Source organism: Mangifera indica, chromosome 15 (genome assembly GCF_011075055.1).
Source record: "Mangifera indica cultivar Alphonso chromosome 15, CATAS_Mindica_2.1, whole genome shotgun sequence".
Lineage (NCBI taxonomy): Eukaryota > Viridiplantae > Streptophyta > Magnoliopsida > Sapindales > Anacardiaceae > Mangifera > Mangifera indica.
This window is the reverse complement of record NC_058151.1, coordinates 3,611,761-3,639,107: the sequence shown is the minus strand read 5'-3', so window position 1 is coordinate 3,639,107 and position 27,347 is coordinate 3,611,761. Positions and strand designations below refer to the sequence as shown.

Here is a 27,347-nt window from a genome sequence, read left to right as displayed (position 1 = left end):
GGCTCAAGTTCACCTTTCCAACTTGTACGAGGCAAGTTTGAGTCAATGAGTTTGTAATATTCAAGCTTGATTTGACATCAATACTCGTTTCATCAATAACTCTTTCTTTTTATCTAACAATTTTACTTTTACGACAAATTCACTTTCTTCAGTATTATTATTAATTAGTTCGAACAAACTAAATTTGAATTTAAACTGACTATTATAAATTTGATCTAAGTTCAAATAGTTTTGTGGTTTTACTTCAATTTAATTCTACTCCAAAGTAGTCAAACCCAAAAACTCTATATTGAAAGGTTCTTAAAAATAATCTTTATCCATATCTTAGCATGTGCGTTTTATATACTGACTATTAAAATATAGAAAGTCTTTATCTAAAAGTTTAAAAAGTTATATTTTTTTTCTATTAAAGTTTAATTTTTGGCCACCTTTTTCGTCTTTCGACGATAGCCTATACCCAATCTCTCTCTCTCTCCTGAATATCTCTCTCACCCTCTTGTCCATTGAAAACCAATCAACCCTATTTGTTTTTATTGATTTCATTCTCTCCTTTACATACATTTACCAGGTTTATAGGGATTTCCCATAATATGGCATCCAACCATCCTTGAAAAGACCATTCTAGGCACTTTTATTTTCATTTAGTGTGAGTAGAATACAAAATATTTAGACTAAAACAAAATGTTTCACATACAGATTAACAAAACTATGTTACAGCACAGTGTCTTTAATTTCAATGTCAAATAGATATCAATGGGCATGTCTAACCATGATATTCACCATTGGCATATCTATATGACCAAAATTTTCTTCCGAGGTCACGGGTAAAATCCGACAAGTCTTTAGTAAGGCTGCACAATTGAACCATGAATTTGTAGGATAGAGGCCAAAAATGAAATTACAATGTTTAAGAGTAGGCGTGTCTCCAGAGTAGCTATATTCGCGCCCAAATAGACATGCAAATTAAAGGGACGGGGAGTATAAAGATTGATCAACATTTTAGGGGTTACACGTTGTGACCAATATATTCTACTTTGATAAAATTGTTTAGGCCAAAGGATAAAGTCCCACCCAAAGTATGTTATTATCTCAAAGTTCCTCCCATTAACTTTGAAAATCTCATTTACCTATCCTATGAACGATTAAAATTAATGAAACTCTAACCTTTTAAAATTTTATCTCTTTTTCTCCCTCTAACCCTTAAAAACTAATTATTTTCTCTTAAGTTAAGTTTTAAAAAATAGCATACCCCTAAGGTTTAGTTTTCAATCCCCAACATCAAATCCGATGTCATCGTCAACGACGAAGCTTTCCCAATACACCACCATAGTTCGACAGTCTCTCTTCCCTTCTCTGGAACACCGATCGGCCCAAATCTGAAGTTGAAAAGCCAAAAATATTCTACTTTGATAAAATTGTTTATATATATGCAAACTTTAAATTCATTTTTCATAATTAAAAATGCACGTGATAAATTTGTGTAGTAAAAAAAAATTGTGCGTACCGAAGTTTGACGAGATTTCCAACAATTTTGTATGTGCCATCAAGAATTCATTAATTTTGTATACATTCTTTAATTTTGGTCATTTTTAAGAGGCCTATTTATATGGTCGTTAGTTATTACCACCGCTAGCATAATCAAATTTTGCAGTATCAAATTTTTAGATCAAATTGTTACCAAATTTTAGTAAAAATAAAAAATATTTTTGGCTTTTAATAAATTTTATAAAAAAATATAACACATTTCATTAATAAATTTAATATATAAGTGAGGAAATTAACTTTTCAAATTTAAAAGATGAAAATAGACTTTTTTTAAATGGATTTTCAAAATTCAACCAAGGAAAGGGAGAGAGACAAACCAAGGGGAAAAAAGAGATCTTAGAAGGCCAATTGAGCAGAGGTGTTCAAAATTATTCGGTAACCGAATCGAATCGATTTTTAAACAAAAAACTAAACCAAAAAATAGGTTATTCGAAAAATCGGTTTGGATACTGGTTCAAAAATATATATAAACCGAATTTTTGGTTTGGTTACTGGTTTGTCTAATTTTCAAAACCAATTAACCGAACCAAACCGATTTTTAAAAAATTGAATAAAATATTAATAGAATATTGAATATATTTTCAAAAAATAATAAAATATGATAATTTTTTGAAATTCGGTTCAAAAATCAGTTAACCGAAATTTCAATTTGGTTAATTGGTATTTTCGGTTCAGTTCAAAATCGGTTCAACTTTAAATCGATTTGGTTTCGGTTCATAATTTTTTTCAAATCGAAAATTCGGTTTGGTTCAAAAAATTGGCAAAGCGATTTTGTTAACCGGTTTTGAACACCCCTACAACTGAGATCGGAAAGAAGATCGTTACTAGTAGACACGTCAATTGGGTTGGGCCAAATAGAGGCCCAACCCGAAGCACAAATTTACAACCCAACAAGATAAAGCCCAATCCGATATTGTAACATATCGGGTCTAGTCCATAAGTCTTTCAGGTCAGGATATAAATTTTAATATTATGCCCATAGTTCCGCTCGACCCAGCCCATTACTACTAAGAAAAAAACAAAAATTAAAAAAAAAAACCCTTCTGCCAAAGCAGAAGCAGTTGGCTTCTGCCTTTGTGTGGCAGAAACACAAATATATATATAATTTTTTTATTTATTTGTTTTTCTATATATAAATCAATCAAACTCTTTATCAATTTCAATTTCTCTCAATTTTAACTTTTTTAATTATAATATCAATCTCATTTTCTCTCATTAACTCTCTTTCAAAAATTATCTGAATTATCAAATAATAATTTTTTGTATTTATAATTTTATTTTCATTTCAATTTTATCACTACAAAATATTATAAATGGGTTCAATATCAAAAAAATTCAAAGATTTGGATGTTAAAAATGAGTAGATAAATGATACAGTATATATATTTTATTTATATTTATAATTTATATCATATGTAAATTAATTTATTTGTGTTATATTATAAACTTATAATATTTTTTATCATGTAATTATAATATTCTTTCATCACAAATGAGAAATTATAAATAAAATATTCGAGGTATTGTTTTCGATTTTAATAATTGAAAAATAATTTATATTTAAAAATTTTAATTAAAATTAAAAAATTATTTAAATAGGCCAGGCCTTAAATTAAAATTAAAAAATTATTTAAATGGCCGCCCTTTTATATATAGGCATTTGGGCCTTCAAAAATATATAGGTTAACCCGGTTCAAAGGCCCATCACTATATGAGCCCAGCCCGACCCATAATTTAATGGGCTAAGCCGAAGCTGGCTGGGCCCATTTATATATGGGTCAAGCTTTGAGCTTTCAAAAATATGTCAGTCAGCCCAAAGGCCCCTTGCTGTATGAGTCTTAAGCCTGGCCCGACCTATTACCATCTCTATTTACCAGAGAAAGAGAAACAAACTTCAAGGGAGAAAATTGAAAATTATTGTTTTTCAAACTTTGAATAAGAAAAATTGTAAGATTTTTAAACTAAAAAAAAATATGATAAAATTTTAGTTTTTTAAATATTTTTTTATTAAATAACGATTTTACTTTTAACTCTAACTAAAAATTTAAACAGAAGAGTGAATGTTTAAGTTTTTAAATCTTCACATGTGGGATTTCAAAAACACATTAAACTTTGGATAGGAACAAGTATTTTGGCTTTTTTATATATATATGTATGTACACACAAACACTCCTGATAATCTTTTTATTAGGATATCGAATTTGAGACGACAAAAGAAAAGTGCATGACCTAAAAGTGATTAAAAAAACAAACTAATTTTATATTATTTGGAATCAAAGTCATTATAAGATTATAATTAAAATCCAGTATTTTTTAACTTTTCACAAAAGCAGAAGGGTAATGAACTACACTATACACACCCACCTCCTCAAAATTCATCTACGTTGCTATTAAGCACCGGACATCTTCATCATATATTGGTTACATTTCCCAGCTTGATGAATTCCGTGGGCATCAACAACACAAGCTGAATCCGACTCAACTCCAAACAGTCTCATTTGCATCTGTGAAGATTGCATTGTGCTGTTCTATCAGGCACTGAACAACCTCGATAGCGCCAAAGTCAACAGGTGTGCCATCATCCAAAGGAATGGGAGAGGATGGATCCATAACTTCACTCTCATCTGCAGCCATAGCCAAGAAGCATAAGAAAACAGAAGAGACTTACAAGTCAGCACCCTAGAATACAAGTAAACCTATCTTGTATTATCCATATACTCATATTATCTGCTGCCTCAGGCAACAGCCTAAGTTTCAAGGAGCAAGTAAAATTAACATCCAACCACGATGGAAGATTTGTATTGTATGAAAATTTTATGCACTTTGTTGCATACATGATGACTTCTAAAACACACTTGTTATGATAGAAATTCTATTGATTTAATGACCTGTCTTACTGAATAATAAGTCTGCAGCAATGCTTCCGCTATAATCCAGCTATATTACTTCAGATAGGTTTATTTCACATGAGACACAGGGATTACTAACCAGCAAGCATGTCCCAAGCACTGTAATCGGGTGTTGCCTCCCTGTTCTTCTTTAAGGGACTTCTAGGTGGATGACTCCAATAATGCCTATAGGATTCTGGTTTCTGATCCTTTTGCCACATAATAACAGGGGCCATTTCCATGGCAAGACTACGAGGATCCATCTGCAGAGACGTAAACAAACACTTAGTACAGCTTATCAACTTCATATCAATGTGAACTTTTGTTGCTTCAGACACCACTAACAGGAGAAATCTATCAAGCAAGGAGTTCAAGCAAATGCATGTGCCAACCAGCTTTTCATCCACAATATGAACGTGTGTGTGTGCATAAAAGAGAGAGAAAGAGCCACAGAGAGATGCTTTCTACCTTGTTAAAAAGAGATTTCTGACTAACATGGAGCAGTAGTGCAGTAATATACTCTAGCGTCATGTAGTTTACACTGGGAAGTTTCTTCAATATGTTTTGCATAGCATGTATGCTAGAACAAGCACCTTTGATGTCGTTATAAAGTTCAAAAGTTGCCAGTGGCTCAGGAAGACTTGCAAGGTAGTATTTTACTAGAGCTGCCACATCAATTGGATTTACACCTTCAGGCAGTGAAGCATTGTACTCTGTAAGATATGTAAATACCACATCAAGGGCTGACATTATCCGAATAAATAACAGTCAACATTGAGAACAAAATGTTCAAGTTACCTTGATTGTAGGTAGAAACCAGCTGCTGAATGACCTTTTTATCCCCCTCAGCTTTAAACAAGTACTGTGAGTTCAGTCCTACAAGTCAATGTAGTCAATGGTTACTACTAACATATATTATAGCTTACATTCAAAAATCACCAACTTAAGACATTTGATGCACATATAAATTACCTGATAATATGAGGTAATCAGCACATTTGACCAAAATATACGGAACAGGCTTGACATATTGTTGACGCTGTATGGTAACATCAATCGGGACTCCAAATACTAAGGATTCAAATAAGAGAAGCAACTCTTAGCACAGAAATAAACCGAAATAAAAGCATAGCAGGCATTATATAATCTTCTTATGGCTGCTAAGCCCATGCATAAGACAAACCATATTTGTCAAAATCAAAAGGCTCAGCATTGAAATTAAGAAAGACTAACTGCTAAATATCAAAGAAATTTAGGACATTTAATGCATAATTGGAGGATCTACATGTATATCCTGTACAATAAAACTAAATCTAAGTGAAAATTATGAGAACTAGCCCGAATTCAAAGAACTAATGTCACAGCAAATCATAGCTTAACCCTCTGGCTTCTATGCCTAACCAAAACAAATTACAGTCCAAACTGGTGACGCACAAGGATATGTGAATCAATATTCTTTCAGTTGCTTTCTCTCAATAATATAAGCAGTAAATTAATTTGAAAATACTTCTAATGAGTGGCAAGCATTTCCAAAAGATTAAGTACAGGCTAGCACCAGTTCTTTAACATTGATTTAGAGCATACACAAACACTTTGTTCCCAGGAATAGCATCTTATCTGAAGCCTCACAAATGACATTCACCAAATCATCCACAGAGAAAACATATGAATAAAAGAATCTAGAACTAAAACCATAATTTGAAAATTTAATCCCAAATACAAATCTCAATTCGACAAGCATAACAAGGTTTAAAAACTTACCATCAGTGCTTGCAAATCCCTGCAAATGATAGACAAGATAGAAAAAAAGGTGAAATTTATCAAAAATTTACGTAAATTAAACAAAGAATTAGAGCCTCAGAGTCTTATACCTTCTGCCTACGTTCAATATCAGTCAAAATAGTCTTGCTTTTTTGTGCAGTTTTTTTAGCAGCCTGAAATAGATTCAACATCTCATATGTATCTGTCATCATATTAGCTTAAAATCATACTTATTTCAGGCTGTTGCCTAGTGACTGAAAATTTCAGTTACATAGAATGATATTTTTTTCAAATACCTTATATATGTCCAAAGGTAAGTTTCTAATATTAATACCTCTTCAACTTTCGTCTTCCCAACAGAAACCTTGTCTTTTGTTTCTGAGAAACCTCTTCTCAAAAACATACCAGTTGTAGCAGCAGCAGTTATAAGACGCTCCTGAACAGCATGTCTGGTTGATGGCTGTTGAAGAAGTGCCCATCGGCTTTTGACCATTGAGCCAACTCGTTCAGCCACATCAGCAACATTACCTTTAGCATCCTTTGCAACTTCCCCAACTAATGTTCCTGCTGATTGCCCAGCCTGTTTAAGCTTCACCCCTGCATTAAAACCTCAATCAAACATCCCATATCAAAAATTTTACATAAAAAGCAAGTAGAAGATGAATTATAGAATTAATAACAATACCTGATGAAGAAAAGAAACCATTAGCCTTCTCTTGCCACTGTGGAGAGACGATTGATGGCATTGATCCGACAACAAAGACCGAAAGCCAAGTTCAAAATACAAGCAGGAAAACCTGTTACAAAAAAAAAAAAAAAAACTCAGAAAAAGAAACAATAAAGCCACACAAAATTTTCTATTCCCAAGAAAATGATTATCATCAACTTAAACAATTAAACTTGTTAGAAACTCAGTGGAATGAAAGACGCTGGTTCCATTAAAATCACCAGCCCAATTTCAAGACACCAAAGGCAACCTTAATTAACTTGATTATTGAATGAAAGATACCAATGAATAATCAAGCACACACGACTATAACTCAGTAAAATTCTCTCAAGAAAAGTCATCATACATCTTTCCTTCATTTGTTTCTTCATCAATTAAACCCACAAAACAAAAATGAAACACAAATTTAACATTATAAACACGATATAATACAGTAAAATGTTAAGATTAACAAGAATTACAAATAAAACAGACGGCTAACCTCGTCTTGTTTGAGAGAACTGAACAATACTCGAATCGATAAAGGCGCAGGCAATCGAATCTGTACTGTTTTTGTTCAAAGAGTCGTTTTATGAGAGTGGAGAGAGATTGAGACAGTAGCTTTGAATTGGAAAGAAGGTCCAATGAGATTTGGACACGTAAAAGAAATTTAGCTGTCTGGTTTCATTTTGGTATGGACCTTTCTGTTTCTGACGTTCTGTATGGGCCTCCACCGTGAAATCCATTTCTAAGAAAAATAATAATGTTTGGATTGAATTAAGTGACAGCATCAAGCCTAATTACACTTGGACTTTTCCAATTGGACAAATGGGTGGTCAATTTGTACAACTGATTAAAAGAAGTTTGACTGAAGCTGCCAAACTTATCATTCATCAACGTCTTTGCACTTTAAGTTTTAGATGAATTTAAAGATTAACAAAAATGGTGGAATAATAAAATTTGTAGAGAAATAATTTGAGTTTAAATTTTTATCCATTTTTATAAAATATTAACTTGTTTAATTTGCTTTACACTCATTCCATCTACAATGGATAAATTTCACTAAGAACTACTAATCCAAATTTGAATTCAGTTTGAATTAAAAAAAGTTCCGTTCAAATTCAATGAGTTATAATTTAGAGTAATTTGAGTTTCGTTCGAATAAATAGTATTGTTTTACTTAATAATAAACAAAATAATATCATTTTTTTTATAATTTTTTGATATAATTTGAATGAAACCACTAACTAAATTCTGACTAAATCAAATTATTTTTCGAACTCATAAGTCAAACAAAAGTGAATTCCCTTTAACTTGAGTTCTGTTTGATTTGAGAAACACATCAATTCCTCTTATTTAAACTCAATTTAAATTTAAATTAAACAAATTTGTGTTAAATCAATTTTTAAAATTGAACTATCTCTATTCAAATCCAACCCAAATGAGTCCTTAAAGTCAGTGCAATAATTGTCATGCCAGCCATTCCAACTGTGCTATCACGTTTTAACTAAAATATTTTTATATAATTTATATATTCTCTTCTTCTTGCATCTAAGAATGATGTTATGTTGGTTTCTACCCTTTAAAGGTAATCAGTATTGATTAGTGTTTTGGTAATGTATATTTGAAGAAATCTAGACAGATTCCTAAATTTAGTATAAATCAGATGGTCGGGTCAGCATAACAAGGCCAAAGCACTTAATCCCATTGAAGTTTTACTCTTTTCTTAAGATTTTGTTCTTTATCTTTTAAAAATTTAAATATCTAAAATCATAATTAATTCTAACAATTGATGAATGAAAATTTGGATTATTGAGAAATTTGTGGGAGTAAGTCCATTGGCTGCATAACAATGAAGGAAGAACACTGTAGACAAAAGCTTGTTGTAGACAACAAATAGTCATTTTGCCACTGTAGTGCCTGCCTTCATTTGAAGCTACTGCTAAACCGACTGCGCTGGGTGATGGATTAAAGTTTCTTCAAAACTCACTCACAGAGCACAGAGATATTAAGTTCAAAGTTGTAAATAGATAAGACAAAAATAAGCAGCCTCCCTTGACTTCAATGACTTGCAGAGAAGAAGCAAATTACGACTCTTGCATCTCAGTCTCTTTATCCACTTCTCCCACAATTCTCTTCCAAAACCAATGCTCCCTCCACACTTCAACCATCTTTTCCATTGGCATATTTTTAGTCTCTGGTAAAAGAAAGTACACAAATGAGGTCATCAGCACCACCCATCCTCCAAAGAAGAAGAAAATCCCTGCCTTGAAGTGACAAAGCATAGCTAAAAATGTCTGTGCAACAATAGAAGTAAACAGAAAACACACTGCAACAGAAATACTCTGCCCTGCTGATCTGATCTCCAATGGGAGAATTTCACTTGGAACTAACCATCCTAATGGCCCCCATGACCATCCAAATCCAGCCACAAATATGCATATCAAAACTAAAACTATATAGGCATAACCTTTGCTCAATCCACCGTGATCGCCTAGCTGAGTTGCCATAATGCCCCCAACTGTTATATGTGACACAAACATTTGGATCCCCCCAACTAAAAGCAATACTCTCCGGCCAAGTCTATCGACTGCAAGCATCGATATGAATGTTGATCCTGTAGCTATAAGGCTGGTTACAGTTGTGGACAGGAGTGATGCACTTTCACCTAGGCCAACTGTCCTGAACAATATTGGGGCATAGAATGAAATGACAGTAATACCAGTAACTTGTGTAAAATATGGCATTGCTACTGCCATTACTAGTTGGGGCCTATATTTTCTTCGTATGATTTTCTTAAATGGGTGTTTAACAGTTTGTGAGATTGTGTTTGCTCTTAATAGATCGTCAAGTTCTGCTTGTACATCAGCTATGCCTCGCACACGTTGCAGCATCAGTTTGGCCCTTTGATCATTGTTGCTGCGTTGGATTAGACTATTAGGTGTATCAGGGAGGAAGATTGCACCTAATGTTAGCATTGAAGCAGGGACTGCTGCCATTGCTAGGGAAATTCTCCAGCCCCAACCACCATTGATCTTTTGAGTTACATAGTTAACAAGGTTGGCTGACAACGCCCCAATTGCAACACAGAGTTGGAAGCCATTGTTAATTGCACCCCTGTGTCTTGGCGGTGCCATTTCTGAGAGATATAGTGGTGCTGACTGCATAAACAATACATGGAGAATTCATTTTGTGTCAAACATGTATACATTGTCAAATGAAAAAACGAATACTTTGAGAACAATCAATCAGTTCCCCCACCTGATTGGCAAAACCAACTCCAATTCCAAGCAAGACACGGCCGAATATCAGCATATAAACATTAGAAGCTGCACAGCCGAGGGCTGAACCAGCTAGGAATGCTGCACCTCCGACCAATATTGATGACTTGCGGCCAAAGGCTCTAGTGACTGAGGATGCAAAGAATGAGGCCACAAGGCCAGCCACATAGAGGGAAGATGTAAAGGCAGTTAATAGTTGACTATCAAATTTGCAGTAGTTAGAAATATTTGTATCTTCTTTCATTTTTGTGTACACTTCTGGGAAGAATTTCTCTAGAAATGGCTCCATAGAAGTAACTCCACCTTCAAATTCACAATTCGGTATGATTACTTTCCATGAACATACTTTTTTCTTCTAAACCCAATGATTGTTAAGTTCCAAAGAAGATATGAGGATAAAAATAAAATAAAATGTAGCAAACCTGAAATTCCAATGTCATAGCCATAAAGAACTCCCCCCATGACAGCCACCATACAAGAAAATACAAGAAATGGAGTTATCTTCCCACTGTATTGTCCATGCACAACTTGAGGTTTTGGTAGCTCTAGTGCCATGACTGCTGCTTGATATTGATCTTCCAAACTCACTTACAATGGAAGGAGATGCATCAAAGTTGTAGATAATAAACACTTGAAAGGAGCAGGCATTCTTGACTTGTAAGTATGAGTAGCAAGTGGGACTGAGTTGAAGTTGAAAATGGAATATGACACACTTGGGCAGTCTAATGAGCTAGCTTCACTAACAGTCAAGACTGTATTATTATTAATTGACAATTCAACCCATATAGACTTGCTGTTTCACATTTGGATTATAAATGGGCTCTGGCTATAACATAAGAATGAAGTGTCTTCTTGGCTCAATTGCCACTCAATCAAATGATCCAGCCCGTTGGTTTCCAAAATATCAAATACGAAAGGATTAGAACATTAGAAACAATAAAATTACATATATAAATAATATATGTAATTTTATGTATACATAATAATATATCACTATGTGATTTGGTATTATTTTATTTTTAATTTAAAATTATACAATCACATGTTGACATATCATTATTTGTGTACTAATACTATTTTTTGAGAAATTAATGAAAAACCACTAGTTAAGGATTATACATATATACTCAAACATATCAAATTAATGATAAGATTGTCCTCATCTCAAAATCTTTGTGCCATTATTAATAATTAATACGGTTTTAAGAGAAAAATGTGATGAAATTAGTAAAACTAGTCGAGAAACTTGAGTAGCCGTGATTGGCCAAAGTAGACAACTTCATGCCTTTGGATTAAGATATCATTTTTATTTTGCTAAATGAAATTGGAGGTGTTTTGATATTTTAGATTATATGGGGTTCTATGTTGTTTGTAGATAGAGGGTTATTTGATTTTTATGAATATATTTTGTTACATAATACATGATGGGGGTGAATTGATATTATGTACTTATGATTTTGCTTATTTTCGGTATATCTCCCCTAGTAATTATTATATATTTAATTTAATTTTTACAATTGTAAAATTCCACAAAATGGTTGACGTGGTATTGGTAGGATACAAAAAATTATAGACCCATGAATGGCATCGTGATGACACATGTTGAAGAAAAATAAAAATAATGATAATCTAACAAGATATAATGAACCAAGGCTTAGGGAAGTTATTAAGCTATTCTTTACATGTAAATATGAGACAGAAATGCATTTACATTACCATGAAACTTAATACTCAATCGATTAAGGGTTCTTCGTCCTACCGAAGTACCAAAGGCTTTTGAGGCTTACACCTCTCTATTATACAACCCAAAAAAAGGCTTTCAGTAGTGCCCCTAGAATCTAAGCCTTTTGAAGCGCCATTCATGTCCAATACCGCTCATGAAACACCATGAGCAACAAGATGTTGAGGTCCAAAATTCGAAGTGAAATTTTTTATTTGCCCACAAGTACTCGCCTTAAAAACAAGTATGGGTAATAGGTTCTTGAAACTGCACATCTATGAAATATGTTTTATGCATATAGGCCAAGTATACCCACATGTACTATGAATAAATTATTAAATTTTAAAACACTAACTCAAGCTCTAATCTTTAATCTCCATCTCATTCACATTCCTTTTTTATTTTTTATCTCTGTCTCTTTGAAATTGAAAACCCTAGGTTTGTTTTACAATCAAACGTCTCATATATTTACAGTGCTAACTCAATTACATATCACAACTAAGGGTGTCAGTGGATCAAGTTGGGCCAATCCTAAAATGGCCCATTAGGCTCATATATTGGGTTGGGCCAAGGCCCATTACTTGGTGAGCCTTCGTGTTAAGCCAACTTAACAAAAACATAGGGCTCAGGGCATAACCTGAGGCCCCTAGGTTATGTCTTCATAGGCCTTTAGCAAGTTAACCCACATGCTTTTGAAAGTTAGTCTACTAAATTATAATTTTTAATTTTTTAATAATTTTTAATGAGTTGTGTCCGGTCAACTTGCAAGTCTTATCTTACAATCCAAGATACGTCTTGTTAAATTCGTGTGCTTGACACAACCTATTTTTTCTATGTTGGGCCAACACAAGTCGTGCTAAAATTATAGGGCAGACCCCTTTGACACCTTTAAATTGCAACCAATCACTCGATTAACGATGATATCTAGTGGTGGTTGCTTCATGGCCTACTCTCCATTTGTTGATCCTAACGCTCTTCATTTAACCCTTACTAGGTGTTAGATTGTTAGCACCAAGTATACTATCATTTAACCCCCTCATTTCATCAACTAAAAATATTATTTACCCTTAGGCATAATTTCATCTAATTAATTTCATTTTACCTCCCAAAATGCCAACAAGAATACTACATTTTGCTCCCTTATCAAAATGTCTACTATCAATTGACACAAACCAACGTGATTTTGATTATTTCATGGCAAATTTTGAATTTTCTACAAAAGTACCTAACTCTTCTTAAATCAATTTTCTGTCAATAATGAGTAAAAAACACAACATTTATCATAAAAAATACCTAAATCTAAAACAGAAAATAATAACCCAAAATCACAAACATCACAACAATCACAACAAATAACTCTAAAAGAAAAAGAATGAACACTTTATACTAACTTTAAAGCCATTTGAGCAAGGTTTATTTTGAGTAGTAATGAATTTTGACAAGAAATTCTCAGCTCTTGTAAGGTGCTCAATTTGAATATGGGTTAACTTCAGTTTTGCTCAGTCATATTCTAATAGTTATATCCGTATAACTTGTTGGAAATTTAAGGAGGAGTTGATGAAACCAATTGAAGAAAGACATTAAACTTTCACACATAAAACACTTTCCTTTAAGTGATATTTGCTTCTTAGAGAAATTCAATTGAGAGTGAAGTGTATCAAGTGAGTTAAGTCAAGTATGTAAAGTGAAAAATTGCCCATTTCATCTTAATTTATATAGGAAGTGAAAAGGAACCTTTTGGTTTATGACTAGATAACAAGAACAATTGTATTGGTTAACAATGGGCATAAGTATAACTGAATTATCGTGAACAATCACACACCCTTGTAAATGAACACAGCCTTTATGGACACAACCTTTTCCTTTTAAACAATTATATAAAATTTAAAATAATGATTAAGTAATTATTTAATATATAATTGAAACAATAAATGCCAAAATAATACATTTATAAAATTTTGCAGTATTTATGAAATGCTTATTTAAAAGCTTTGATTTTAGATTATTTCGAATGGAACATGATCATCTTTTAATCGTTTAATGTTCTGATTAAAAAACATGGATATGTAATGTCCCCCTTCTAGAATATTTCTGTTGTTTCATTCAATAAAGAGTATATTTTCATATGTTGAAGGTATTAAAATATTCGTGTTTTTTTTAATTATCGTCATTTAACCTTGGAACTTTGGTATGTTTAGTCCCAAGTATCAAGTGTTTAACCTGAATTATTTTTATTTAAATCGAATACTTTTTAGTCCCAAGTGCTCATTTATTTTTATTTAAATAGAATACCTTTTATTCCAATTTTAATATAAGATTTGATTTGTCTTAATATTATAAGCTATCATTAATTCAAAAATAACCTCTAAAGTGTTGGTTATAATAATTTTCACCCCTTAAATAAGGTTATTGTATTTTCTTTCCTTAGGATGTTATATTCAAGTTAATTATATTAAAAAAGACTACATTCAATCACAGTCCACACATGAATAAGTAGAACAACAAAGGAGAAACGATACAAGATTTCTAAAGCTCATGAATATTCATAGTAGAATAATTAATGAGATCCCACCACAAAAAATCTTTGTATTATAAGTTTTTAACTAATGTTTTTAAAATCGGAGTAGAGTAATCGATTTAATTAATTAAATCGAGAATTAGTTTATAATTTGGTTTGGTGTGTGTATATATACATATAATACTATACAATTTTTATTTTATTGAAACTTAAAAAAGTTACAATTTGGAAGATATTAATTAAGTTAATGATAAAAATTGTAATTGATTTTTCTTAAGTTATATAATAAAGTGTCAATTGTTTAATTAACATATTTATAATTATATTTTATATGTAAAAAATATTATAAATGTTTGATACTATTTAAAAATACATAATAATTTAACAATAAATTAAACTGATTAATTGCTCAATTGATCTGGTCGAACCGCATACTAGTGAGATAATTGATTTGACCATTAGTTTTATTTTGAAAGAGTATTGTTTTCTACACAAATAACACTGTCTTATCATATAACTAGATAGTTAAAAATTAAAAATAACACAATATCCAATCACATGATGACACATTATTTTATATACACAGAAATTATGTACACAATATTATCCATTTTAAGAACATTGTTTCTAACTAATTTAAAAAAATAAAATTTGAAGTAACATACAAATATAGACAGAATAATACATGCAGAAAAATAATAAAATTTTGTCTTTGAAGAGTATAAGATAATAAAATAATTCTTACCTATTTAATTCTATTAATGTAAAATCTTAACATCACATAAAATACCATAATTTATAAATAAATACAAGACAAAGTGGAAAAACAGGACGAGGAAAATGCTAGATTTGGTGGGTAAGATTTCATTCTCAGGGAGATTTTCGAAAAAGTATATCATGGTTGAATTTATACACAAGTAATTCCAAAACTCAACCATCAAAATTCAATACGCTCATTACGGTTCACCCAAATCAATAAAAAATCAATTAATATGTCGAATAAATCCGAAATTAAGGGACCCTTTCAATTCAATCGGCGCCGTCGAACCAGTAAAATCCTGAGACTATGTCGAGAGAGTAACGATAAATAACCACCATCAACGGCAAAATGCATGGAGAAATTAGTATTTAATTGTCGTGAAGCATCAAGAAAGAAAATGTTTTAATCAAAGATCAAAATGGTGGCCCACTTTTCTTGATTTCAAAAGCTTGCAATATTTAGTCAGGGAAAGATCATTAATTTCAACCCAAATTTACATCCTAGATAAGAGTGAGCGTAATTCCGTTTAAACGATGAAATCTTATTAAATTATTTAAAAATTATAGTTTAGTTTGATTTATAAAGTAATTTAATTTGAGATAATAAATTTTAGAAAAATGTTATACTGTTTAAGTTATAATTTAGGCAGTTTCCAAATTCAACTAAACTATAAATGATATTTTTTTCAAACACATATGTACACACACACGCACATATATATAAACATATTTGACCAAAAAATTTTAATAAACAATTAAATATACCATTTTTTATATACCTTTTGTTATTTTCTTTATATATTTATTGTATATGTATTTCATATTAATTTTATATATTTATTTCATATCTTAGATAATTATAATTTAATTATTATCTATTAAATATGAAATATTTGAAAGTAAATTGTTTTTAATATATTCAAATTATAATTCAAACTGAACTAAACAAAATTTTTTTAGTTTGATTTAAATCCTAAAATGATTTTGTTTGGTTTGAAATTTTTTTCAAATCCTTTTCTCCAATTTGGTTTGAAATCGGAAAGTTTTTAAACTATATTAAACTAGATTATACACATCCCTAATTTTCGATTAATTTTTGTTTATTCAATATAAATAATTAAAAAAATAAAACTTTATGCACAATTTTATATACAAATAATATTATGTCATTATATGATCAGATATTATTTTATGCCACATGCATACGTGAGAGTGATGAAAAAAATTGGAATTTATGTTCATGCAACATACAAATTTCTACGTTTACCGAAAGGAAAAACATTCAAATTTCTACAAATTGGAATTGATTACAGGCATATATTCAGGGATTACAAAATCAACGTCAAATTTAGACGTCAAGACAAAGACTCACATGGCTTAATTAAAGCAGGGATAATGAAGAGATTAGCCTTGATTAATTACAAATTATTGAAAAAAATTGTGATTACATGGATTGATGGCTACTTCGCACATGCTTATGCTTCTATAAATACCACCAATTTTCCCGATTAATCATCACAGCTAGACCAAACTGCAGTTCTTCATAATCTAAGTTGTTTCTGAAAATGGCAAGTTCATTCCTTTACTATTTGGCAGCTTTCTTTTGTTATTTGGAGCTTTGTTCTTGCTTCCACCCAAGACATTTGACCCTGTCAACCACTGGAACTCAGTGGTCGCCCGCCGGCGCCACCTGGTATGGCAGCCCTGACGGTGCCGGAAGCGACGGTAATGTTTATACATCTGTGTTTCCTGCGTACTATTTGTTGTTGAGGAAATGAGTTATTCAAATGTTTACATGCATGCATGCAGGAGGTGCTTGCGGGTATGGCAGTGCTGTGTCTCAGAGTCCTTTCAATTCTCTTGTCACTGCCGTTGGCCCAAGTCTGTATGATTCCGGAAAGGAATGTGGTGCCTGTTATCAGGTATATGATATAATTAACGGGTGATACTGTATGTACCACATCACTCTGTATAATTTTGTTTGTACTCAAATTCTGTATATACAGTAAATATATTATATAGTAAAAACTAAAAGTCATATTGTTAGATGCAAGAGACGTCTCTGTGTTTTTTCTGAAAATGGAATGACACGTGTTTCACAAAAAGCGTTTATTATCTTCTATTTTATTTTCTAAAAAAATAAATAACATTTAAAGACACCTTTACATGCATATGGGTAAAATATTATTTTTATTATCAATTAATTTTTAAAAATAAAAAATAATAACTATTTATTATATTTAAATATTTTGAGTATGGTAATTTAATTTTTAAAAGACTTTGTTATATTTTATACAATTCTTTAACGAAGTAATTGTTATTTTTAAAATTATTAAAAAATAAACTAATATTTCAAAATTTTCAAATAAATCCTAAAAAATTTTAAATTTTTTAATAACCCTTTGAAAAATTTATAAAGACATTTAAAATATTAAAAAATTTTATTTTATCTTCATACATGATTATATGACAAAAACTTCCCTGTCAATAGAGAGAGAAGAAGAAAGGGCAAAGGTGAAAGGAAAAGAAAGTGGGAGATATTTTATATAGTTTTAGATATTTATAAAGTTAATTTTAATTTTTGTTAATTTAAGATTATATGATATTTTAAAAATGATATAGTAAAATAAAATGATAATTTTCTTATATTATTGTTATTTTATTAATAGAATTTAATTTTAGATGAAAAATATTATTTATGCGTAAAACCTTATCTTAATTTTATTAAATCTTTTAAGCATAATGATAAATTTATATGACAATGTTGACGAATTAATAATAACATTATCTGTAATGAGCAGGTGAAGTGTACCGAAAACCCTTCATGCTCGGGGAAGCCAGTGAGGGTAGTGATAACAGACTCTTGCCCCGGAGGCCCTTGTGCCACCGATTCTGCACATTTCGACCTCAGCGGCACCGCTTTCGGCTCCATGGCACTTTCCGGTCAGGAGCAAAAACTTCGTGATGCCGGAGTACTACAAATCCAATATGCACGGTAACTATAAATTCAACCCTATAAACACATATATTCATTAATTAGGTTAAATCGGTTACTCAAAATTCAATCCAATTTTGCAGGGTTGCATGTGATTATGCAGGAAAATCAATCGTCTTCCATGTGGACCAGGGGTCAAATCCGAACTACTTTGCGGTGGTGGTGGAGTTTGAAGAGGGAGATGGAGATCTTGCAGCAGTTGATTTGAAGGAGGGTTCAGGGGGAGAATGGAGAAGCATGGCACAGTCGTGGGGAGCGGTTTGGAAGCTGGATGCGGGTTCAGAATTACATGCGCCGTTCTCGATTAAATTGACGTCGGAGTATTCGGGGAAGACACTGGTGGCAGAAAACGTGATTCCTCAAGGATGGACGGCCGGAGGTACTTACAGATCAGTGGTTAATTACGCGGTATGAAATGAGTCTGAGGTTTTGAATAGGTCAGAATAGAGCACCCACAAGCCGAAATTATGGAGAAGTTGTCGTAATGTTGAGGTGCTTGTATTAACAAATATTTAGCACGTGTGAATGATGTGAGTTTGAAGTTTAAAGAAATAATAAGCACGTGTAGTATTATTAATTAATATCTCCATTTAACAATTTTATATTCTACTGAGAATCATCCTATCCCACAAAATTAAGCCAAACGACTTATTCCCACACATGGTTTGTTGAAAACTTTAAATGGTACCTATTAATTTTAGAGAACCCAAGCTATCGTATGGGGATATTAAAATTAATTAGTTTTAAGAATAAAATAATTATTTAATCAGTAATATATTAATAATAGTAAAATTTTAGTTCATTTTTATTCTTAGTTTAAAAAATTAATAACTTTTTTTAAGATTAATTTTTAAAAAATCATATTTTTCTCTATAAAATTTTATTTTTAATCCATCATTCTCTTACGATCAGTTTAGGTTACGATCTCTCTTTCTTTATCACTAATAGTCTCCTTCGACTTATTTTTCTCTTGAATCTATTGTCAACCAATTGAATTCAATATTTTTATCTTTGACAAATATGATATTTTTATTTTCGATCATTATACAAAAATTAACCGTTTCACATAAAAAATTGGTTGTCAAAATACCATTTTAGCCATCAGGATATTAAGATAATATATTAAAATTTTTTAATAATTTTTACCCTTCTAAGCATCAGTTTTATATTAACTAAATTTTTTAATCAAAAAACCATGCAAACTTATTTTGTATATATTTAATGATTTTAAATTAATAATAAAATAATATATAATTATATGATGATATAAATAGGTATGTACTTAAATTGTATATAAAAAATATATATACATGATATTAATCATTGGTAAATAAAACTCTCCCATTAATGGGAATTCAAATCCGATAAAATTATGTGTATCTATATTAGGTATATAAATCTATACACACTTATAGATGTCATAACGTGATTGAGTGATTTTAAATTTAAGATAAAGTAACATCTAATCACATCATAATATACATAAGTATGTACAAATTTATATATACACAGTAAATACACATAATATTACTCATCCAAATCATCATTTCCCTCCATTGGCCCTCCCCGTCTTGGCAACCATGTTGCCGCAAAACCCTATCATTTAAACTATGTTACTATGTCATGCAACCTAGGCTAGTTTCCCTATTACAGTCCAAGCCGTGGCTTGCAACTTTCATGGTGATCATGCCATTTCATTCGGTATTGTACATGTTGGATCTATTGGCTGTTCTTGTGTGAATTTCACGGCCACTAGCCTCTGCGGTGGGTGTTTCTTTACTTCTTGTACAATGATGGTTGCAATAGTGGCCTCGCAAGGCCCCCCATGTTGCCATGAAAATAACGTATGCGGAAACAGCGGCATTGCAACACTCCTAGTCGGCGATTGCGACCCTGTCCTTAGCGAGGACAACCTTGTTCTTAACCAACATGTGATTTTCGACTTCTAGATTTGCAATGGCTCCATTGCCGCTAACAAATTTGCGTGCAATCCGGAATCGGTATTTTTTATTTTATAAATAATTGATTAAAAAAACCCAACAAATAAGAGAAATGAGAATATCAAGTATCACATTTGGCTTCTTCTCCACACCGTTTCAATCAAAGTCAACTCTTTTCTTTCTACACAATTGCTCCGTTTTCACCGCCAACATCAAACACTCTCCGCTACTCTTCTCACTTAAACATTCTATAGTGAAAGCACTTGCCGCCTATTCTGCATCACCAATATCAAATATGGTCAAACCCATCAGGGTTCATCAACTTGGCGGACCTGAGTTTGGTTGTCTGTTGTTATTTCCTCATCAATTTGTGAAACCCATTTCTACTTTTCTATTGGTGTTACCAATTTATGATTGTTTTATTGTATTATACTACCTTGAAATGAAATTCTTATAAATTTACCGTGAATGCTATGTGGGAAACGTATAATTTTGCAGATTAATTTTTAGAAATGAAACATTAGTATCTGGGCTACAACGGTTCTTATTTTAGTATTCTTAATGTTGAGTATTGAGCAGGTTCTGAAGTGGGAGGATGTAGAAATAGGGGAGCCTGTTGAAGGTGAGATTCGCTTGAGAAACAAAGCAATTGGCCTTAATTTCATCGATGTTTACTTTCGGAAAGGCGTTTATAAGGCTGCTACAATGCCCCTCACCCCGGGTGTGTCTCTGTTCTTTAATATTTCATAGTTTCCATTTTCAACAAAGGATGACACCTAATTATTTTAACTGTAGTTGCTAATTAGATGCATTGTTCTAGTTGTGTTGAGTATGGCATGGCCCTTGTTATTTTCTTCTCAGTAGACTGTAAGTGATGTGTAAGTTATTGGAAGATGCAATGTGTAATAATTGCTAGAAGATTATGAATAATGTCTGATATCTCTTTTGAAATTTGATCATGTTCTTAAAGCATCATTTTATATGTGATCTTGTCTAAACTACTGCCACATTCAGTTGGCTTTATGTTTTGGCATTGGAAGCTACTTTCTATATTTGATCTGAGTTAATTTAGGTACCTGCGTTTTTTGAGATGTCAGATTAAGCATACCTGCTTGGCAAGCGAGGGTGCCAAAACATTTTCTCATACAGCATTTATTAAATGATTTTTGTTTCTCTTTTGCAGGTGTGGAGGCTGTAGGGGAAGTAATTGCTGTGGGCCCTGGAATTACTGGCACGAAAGTTGGGGATATTGTGACTCATGCTGGTAGTGCAATGGGTTCATATTCTGAGAAGCAGGTCCTTCCTGCAGACAAAGTGTTTCCCCTTCCTTCTTCTATTTCACCTGTTATTGCAGCTTCTGTCATGCTTAAGGGTATGACGGCTCAGTATCTACTTCGCCGTTGCTTCAAGGTATGTAGCATGTGCATCTTGGAGCATATACACTTCCAAGTTCCACTATCAGGGTACGAAATAGTTATGGACCAGAAAATTAATATGATTCAGAAAACTGGTTTTGGTAGTTATTTTTCAAGAATTCCTGCTCGGATCAAGTGGATTAATGCTTGGACATTTTATCAATGATTTTAAATGTCAAAGTTATTGTTCTAAATGTGTGCAAAATGAGCCACATACTGTGTGTTCACTTATAAAGAGTTAAAAAAGAGAGCTATAAAATTATGTCTGAAGGAAAATAATTGATGTATTAATTTTAAGCTAATATAACCATATTGGGAAAAGTTTTGATTATAAGTCATCGTTGAGTTGGTCGTCTTTATGGCTAGCATAAACAGAAAAGTATGGCATACGAGCATTCTATTTATGAAAGACTGTCCAAATAAAATGCCATTGTCATGAATGTGCTATTATTTATCTTCAAATTTCCATTATTATAGTAAATTTTATAATAATATTGCATGTTTGTTGTGATATCATGCTGACCTGGTAGCATAGATTGATCCTTCTTTCTTCACTCCATTAGTGAAAAGAATGTGGTTCTCTTTTAATATACACAGGTTGAGCGTGGACACACAATTCTTGTTCATGCTGCAGCTGGTGGGGTTGGATCTCTGTTATGCCAATGGGCAAATGCTCTGGGTGCAACTGTTATTGGCACCATCTCAACTAAAGAGAAGGCTGCTCAAGCCAAGGACGATGGATGTCACCATGTTATTGTTTACAAGGATGAGGATTTTGTTGCCTGTGTTAACGAGATAACATCAGGCAATGGGCTCGACATTGTCTACGACTCTGTTGGGAAAGACACCTTTCAGGTAACGTGACTTTATTCCCCCTCTTATGTATGGATGGTTGAATGAATGGGAAGTAGTATTGTATAGAATAGAGTGAGCTGCAGTAGCAATACCTTGACTTCTCCTTATAAACACTCAAATGATGCTCATAGTTTTCAGTGTGTTTTTCATGTCAGCTTATATTAGGGCCTAGAGTGTATCTGTGTTGGGCATAGACGGTGCTAGATAGGGGCAGTTGACTATCCTTGACCTCGAATTTTATTTTTTTAATTTTGTATTTGCGAAATATCAATAAAACCCTTAATATATTACATTGACACCCTAGATTTCATTATTATTAGTAACCCTCATTTTATTTTTATTCACCTTGACTCCCTTACATTTGATTGCTGGCTTCCTTCCACAGTGTTAGGACAGTTGAATTGGAATTTAAACAGCTAAAAAGTTGGTGTATCCACTTGAGGACAAAATGAGGGATTTTTCCAGTTTGAAAGTTATTTTGATCTACAAGCTAAAACTAATTAATTGTATAAAAGAAGTTGAATCAATAATGAAGTTGGTTTAATAAAATGTTGCTGAAATGCAACCCACATTTATCCAAGTTGATTGATTAAGAGTTTTGGTTGATCTGAAGGTTGTTGGTTTTAATAGGTCTGCTAATTTCTTACACTTCAATTTGTTGGGAGTCAGTTCTTTTACATCTATGCTTAAGGCTTCGGCGTTACATGGTGAGTTTTGGACAGTCTTCTGGTACACCGGATCCAGTTCCCTTATTGGCACTGGCGCCAAAATCATTGTTCTTAACGAGGCCTTCTCTCATGCAATACACAACAACTCGGGATGAGCTGCTGGAAACCGCTGAGGAGGTATTTGCCAATGTTGCATCAGGTGTCTTGTGGGTTCGAGTAAATCATACATATCCTTTGTCACAAGCAGCAGAGGCACATGCCGACCTGGAGAGCCGAAAAACATCTGGATCAGTGGTGCTGATACCATGAGTGTGAGCAGTTTGTTTCATCTTGGTAGAATAGATAGGCTGTTTGGTCTAGTGTTATGTGAGGCTTGTTATGTATGCAGAGATCCATACCAATAAACATACAGGGTCAGCCAGCATGAGAAGTTATATTGGTACAGTGCTTTTGGTAGCAGTATGGAGTGTGCTTGTAAATAAAGAAGATGAAAGACTGCTATTGTTTTTAAAGTAATATTATGTGTACAAACAATCATGTGTTATTATATGATTAAATAGTTAAAAATTAAAGATAAACGGATATCCAATCACAAGGAGACACGTTATAATTTATGCATAAAAGTTGTGCATATAGTTTTATTGTTATTTTTATGCAACTGATTTTAGTTAAATAACATTCAATAGTAATCTATTACTAAATATATGTGCAAGTGTGATATATTTCATGTGTAAATTTAATACATACATCTAGTCAAAATGAGTCCAGTTTCTGAAGCTGAGTGCTTAAAATCGTATGTTACAAAGCTAGGGGTAGATACATATTGAATCGTGTTGGAGTACTTTTTAGTTTGAGTTTGGTTCGAATGAAAAATAGTTTGATTTAAGTTTGACTCGAGTTTGTCAAGTCAAATTTAAAGGTGAATTGAGTTCGGTTTAAATAAAATTTTTTTTGTTTTGATTTGAGTTCGGTTTAAATTCATAGTTTGAATCGATGACTCAAATTCATAGTTTATTTTAGTTTAAATTTATGACTCGAATTCGTAATTCGAGTTTATGATTTATAAACAAAATGATATGTTTTATCTAAATAATAGAAACTACTAATTCAGACCATGAATTTGAATAGAATATTTTTTTAACTCAAATTCAGTTTGGTTTAGAAAAATGAGTTAAGTCTTTTGATTTTAATTCAAATTAAATAAGTTCGAATTGAGTTAAATTGAACTAAGCTAATTTTCAAAATCAAATTAATTCGATTCGAATTTAACCGTCTTCATAACCTCCATATTTACTTGTTTACCCTAATTTCCAGGCCTATAGCTATATATAATAATAATAATAATAATACTTTTTGACATAAAATAAAATTCAAATTTCAAGTGGAAGATAAAGATCAAATTGACTTTTTAAAATTGCGGTTTTTGAAAAGAAGTATTATTTTTGTATATAATTTTATGTGTAAATAATAATATATTATTATATAATTAAATAATTAAAAATTATAATAAAATAATATATAGTTATATTATAATACATTATTATTATTATTATTATTATTATTTATACACAAAATTTGTTCATATTATTTACTGTTCTGAAAATGCTTGCCGACCCATTGCCCCATCCTCCCTCGGTCTCACTCGCACAGAGTCACACTCTGCATTCTGTTACTTTTCCCACGCGCGTCTTGTGTTTCAGTTTTACGTGCGGGCTGGGTAGACATTGTAGGCATTAATCATAACTAATATTTGCTTTGCATGCCGATGCACTCACTCAAACTGAATATTCAGTTACAGGAAAATGATGCAAATTAAAACGACGCCGCAAAATGGTTGCTCTGGGCAGACAAGGACTGATCCCAACAATTTGTACTAACAGATTTTACGTTTATCTTATCACTCTTCAGCTGGGCACTGGAGAAACACTAACATTGAACAGCAACTCAGGGCCAAGATGCCCCAGAAGTACACCATGGAACCGGAGGAAGAACTACTACTACTTCATAATGATACAGTCTTATCACCTCAAAACGACAACGTCTTGTTCGAACCTTCCAAGAACGGGCGTTGCTGGACTGAGCTTAAGAGTAGAGGGATGCTCAACTGGGCGAGCAGGAAGAAAGTTCAGTTCCTGCGAAATGATGAAGAAGATGTGAAGTTTGATCGGTTGGGTGAGGAGATGAATGAGAATCGGAAGAGAAAGCGTGCGACGCACGTGTTTACTGTTGGCTACGACAAGAGGAAGAAGAAGAAGAAAGGGACGAACAACTTAAGTTATAGATGGTCGAAAGAGAGGTATAAAATGGCAGAGGTGAACATGTTGAAGATAATGAAAGAGAAAGAAGCGGTGTTTGGGAAGCCGATATTGAGGCCGGCGTTAAGATCGGAGGCGAGGAGACTGATCGGCGATACCGGTCTGTTGGATCATTTGTTGAAACACATGGCGGGGAAGGTAGCTCCTGGGGGAAAAGAGAGGTTTCGAAGGAGGCATAACGCTGACGGAGCAATGGAGTACTGGTTGGAGAGCGCTGATTTGGTTAATATTCGGAAAGAGGCCGGAGTTGACGATCCTTATTGGACTCCACCGCCTGGTTGGAGTCCTGGTGATAATCCGACTCAGGATCCTGTTTGTGCTATGGAGTTCAAGCGCCTCAAGGAAGCCCTCGCCAAAATGGAAAGGTTACTACGTGCCTGCCTGCACCTTGTTAATCCTTAAAATAAATTGATTTTGAAAAAAATACTCTAATATATGTGTGTTTCGTTTGAAAATCTCCAGGGACATGCAGCAGCTCTTATTAAAGAAGCAAGAGGATGATGGGGCTATAGTGAACACTCCAACTTCTTGTATTACGAGTCAGAACTTTGATCATGACAGCTTGTTACTTCCATTGAAGGTAAATGATTAACAGTGAACACTGGAATTGATCCTAAGAGAATTTTTGTTCTAACTCTTTAGGTGTTTGTTGGATTGCTTTAGCAGGAGATGTATACTGATTTGATGAATAAGAAAGCTAAGATTGAGGAACAAATGATGGAAGTTTCACATTCTCTTTGTGGAATGGAGGTACGTATTCCATTATTAAACCTTCAATTACTCAGTTTCCTTGAATTTCTGGTATGCTTATCTGCTTTGTCCGCTAATTGGAAACGTGGCAATCAATACTGCATTAATAAGTGCAGGGCATGATTTACAATGGATTAGTTAATATTTTAGTGATGATTAGTTATTTATGGTGTTTCAGTCACTGTTTAAAGCTGTAATAAATTCCAGATATGGCTTAAATAAATGGTGATCGTGCAGGTCCTAATGGAGAAGCTAAAATCATCAGTGGAGGACGCAAACAAAGCAGAAGCAACCCCAGTATCGTTACTACAAATGGGATCAACAATGCCATCATCATCATTTTCAGAAAATGGGAAAAAGACAGAAGAATTGGAGCAAAAAATGAAACAAACAGCAAACGTTTCAAATGAAGATGACAAAAAAAGGGCAGGAGGCAAGACAGCAACAATATCACCTGCAGCAGCAACAAAAGCAATAACAGCAGAAGACAAAGCCGCAAAAATAGAAAGACTAAAGAGCGGCTTCAGGATATGCAGGCCCCAGGGGAGCTTTCTGTGGCCAGACATGGCAATAATGTCTCCTGATCAGGCTAAGGAAGTGGTCCCTATTGAAGACCTTGTTATGGTCCCAACACCTCCCTCAGTCTCTTCGTCCTCCACCTCACCACACCACCTCCTACTCTCTTCCGGCCTTCCCCAAATGGGAAAGCATTCAATATCCCTTGTGAAGCCACTACCTGAGAGGCGCCCCATTGCTGTCACTTTGACTAATCAGTCTCTACCTCCTGGAGCCACCACAACCCAGTTCGTGAAAAATACCACTACTGCTGTTAGCATCACGACCAAAACCAAAACTTCTCTGATTAACCTCAATGTGGTTCCCAGCAACCTAAATGAGCCTTCCACTACTGCTGTTTCATGTGTATGTATAATAACTTCACCGGCTGTCTCAAATTTCATATTCATCACTCATCATTCTTTTCTTTTCTGCTATGCATTGAGGATGATATAATAAAACTGCCTTGCTTTTTGTTCCAGTTGCAAGCTGAAAAACAGGAGGGTGGTACGAGGCAATTAACTCTGGAAGGTGAAAGAAAGGAAAGGTTAATGAAGTCTGAGCAGAAGAGAAGGGGATGCTCAACTTCATCATCTTCTTGCTTGTCCAAGGTAGTTGGGACTTGGTTAGCTTTTGCTACTCCCAATCCAACTTTGCATAAACGGGGTTGAACATT

At 33.0% G+C, this 27,347-nt stretch overlaps 5 protein-coding genes across 6 annotated transcripts; 3 read left to right on the top strand and 2 right to left on the bottom strand.

Moving 5' to 3' along the window:
- Positions 1–3,784: 3,784 nt before the first annotated feature.
- LOC123198419 (uncharacterized Rho GTPase-activating protein At5g61530-like) lies at positions 3,785–7,598 on the bottom strand. The gene is made up of 10 exons (XM_044613125.1): positions 7,403–7,598; positions 6,880–6,991; positions 6,529–6,791; positions 6,305–6,367; positions 6,195–6,213; positions 5,406–5,504; positions 5,232–5,309; positions 4,902–5,146; positions 4,534–4,696; positions 3,785–4,169 (listed from the first exon to the last, which is right to left on the bottom strand). Exons 2-10 carry the CDS (start codon positions 6,938–6,940, stop codon positions 4,024–4,026), a joined length of 1,137 nt encoding a protein of 378 aa, XP_044469060.1. The 5' UTR covers positions 6,941–6,991; positions 7,403–7,598; the 3' UTR covers positions 3,785–4,023.
- A 1,127-nt stretch (positions 7,599–8,725) lies between these two features.
- LOC123198310 (hexose carrier protein HEX6-like) lies at positions 8,726–10,779 on the bottom strand. Its single transcript, XM_044612995.1, has 3 exons — positions 10,604–10,779; positions 10,162–10,484; positions 8,726–10,061 (listed from the first exon to the last, which is right to left on the bottom strand). The coding sequence occupies exons 1-3, from the start codon at positions 10,734–10,736 to the stop codon at positions 8,988–8,990; spliced, it is 1,530 nt and encodes a 509-aa protein (XP_044468930.1). The 5' UTR covers positions 10,737–10,779; the 3' UTR covers positions 8,726–8,987.
- Positions 10,780–16,707: 5,928 nt separating this feature from the next.
- Positions 16,708–18,754, top strand: LOC123197656 (expansin-B15-like). The gene is made up of 4 exons (XM_044611997.1): positions 16,708–16,903; positions 16,988–17,100; positions 17,980–18,173; positions 18,257–18,754. The coding sequence occupies exons 1-4, from the start codon at positions 16,744–16,746 to the stop codon at positions 18,585–18,587; spliced, it is 798 nt and encodes a 265-aa protein (XP_044467932.1). The 5' UTR covers positions 16,708–16,743; the 3' UTR covers positions 18,588–18,754.
- Positions 18,755–20,213: 1,459 nt separating this feature from the next.
- On the top strand, positions 20,214–23,669 carry LOC123197570 (quinone oxidoreductase 1-like). Of its 2 annotated transcripts, none has more exons than XM_044611889.1 (5): positions 20,214–20,450; positions 20,693–20,834; positions 21,297–21,523; positions 22,126–22,383; positions 23,106–23,669. In XM_044611889.1, exons 1-5 carry the CDS (start codon positions 20,226–20,228, stop codon positions 23,358–23,360), a joined length of 1,107 nt encoding a protein of 368 aa, XP_044467824.1. In that variant the 5' UTR covers positions 20,214–20,225; the 3' UTR covers positions 23,361–23,669. The 2 variants fall into 2 exon arrangements, with proteins under 2 accessions (XP_044467824.1, XP_044467825.1); XM_044611890.1 differs by having other exon boundaries at positions 23,049–23,669.
- Positions 23,670–25,006: 1,337 nt separating this feature from the next.
- Positions 25,007–27,342, top strand: LOC123198071 (protein DYAD-like). Its single transcript, XM_044612643.1, has 5 exons — positions 25,007–25,731; positions 25,829–25,946; positions 26,033–26,116; positions 26,354–27,037; positions 27,154–27,342. The coding sequence occupies exons 1-5, from the start codon at positions 25,007–25,009 to the stop codon at positions 27,340–27,342; spliced, it is 1,800 nt and encodes a 599-aa protein (XP_044468578.1).
- Positions 27,343–27,347: the final 5 nt, after the last annotated feature.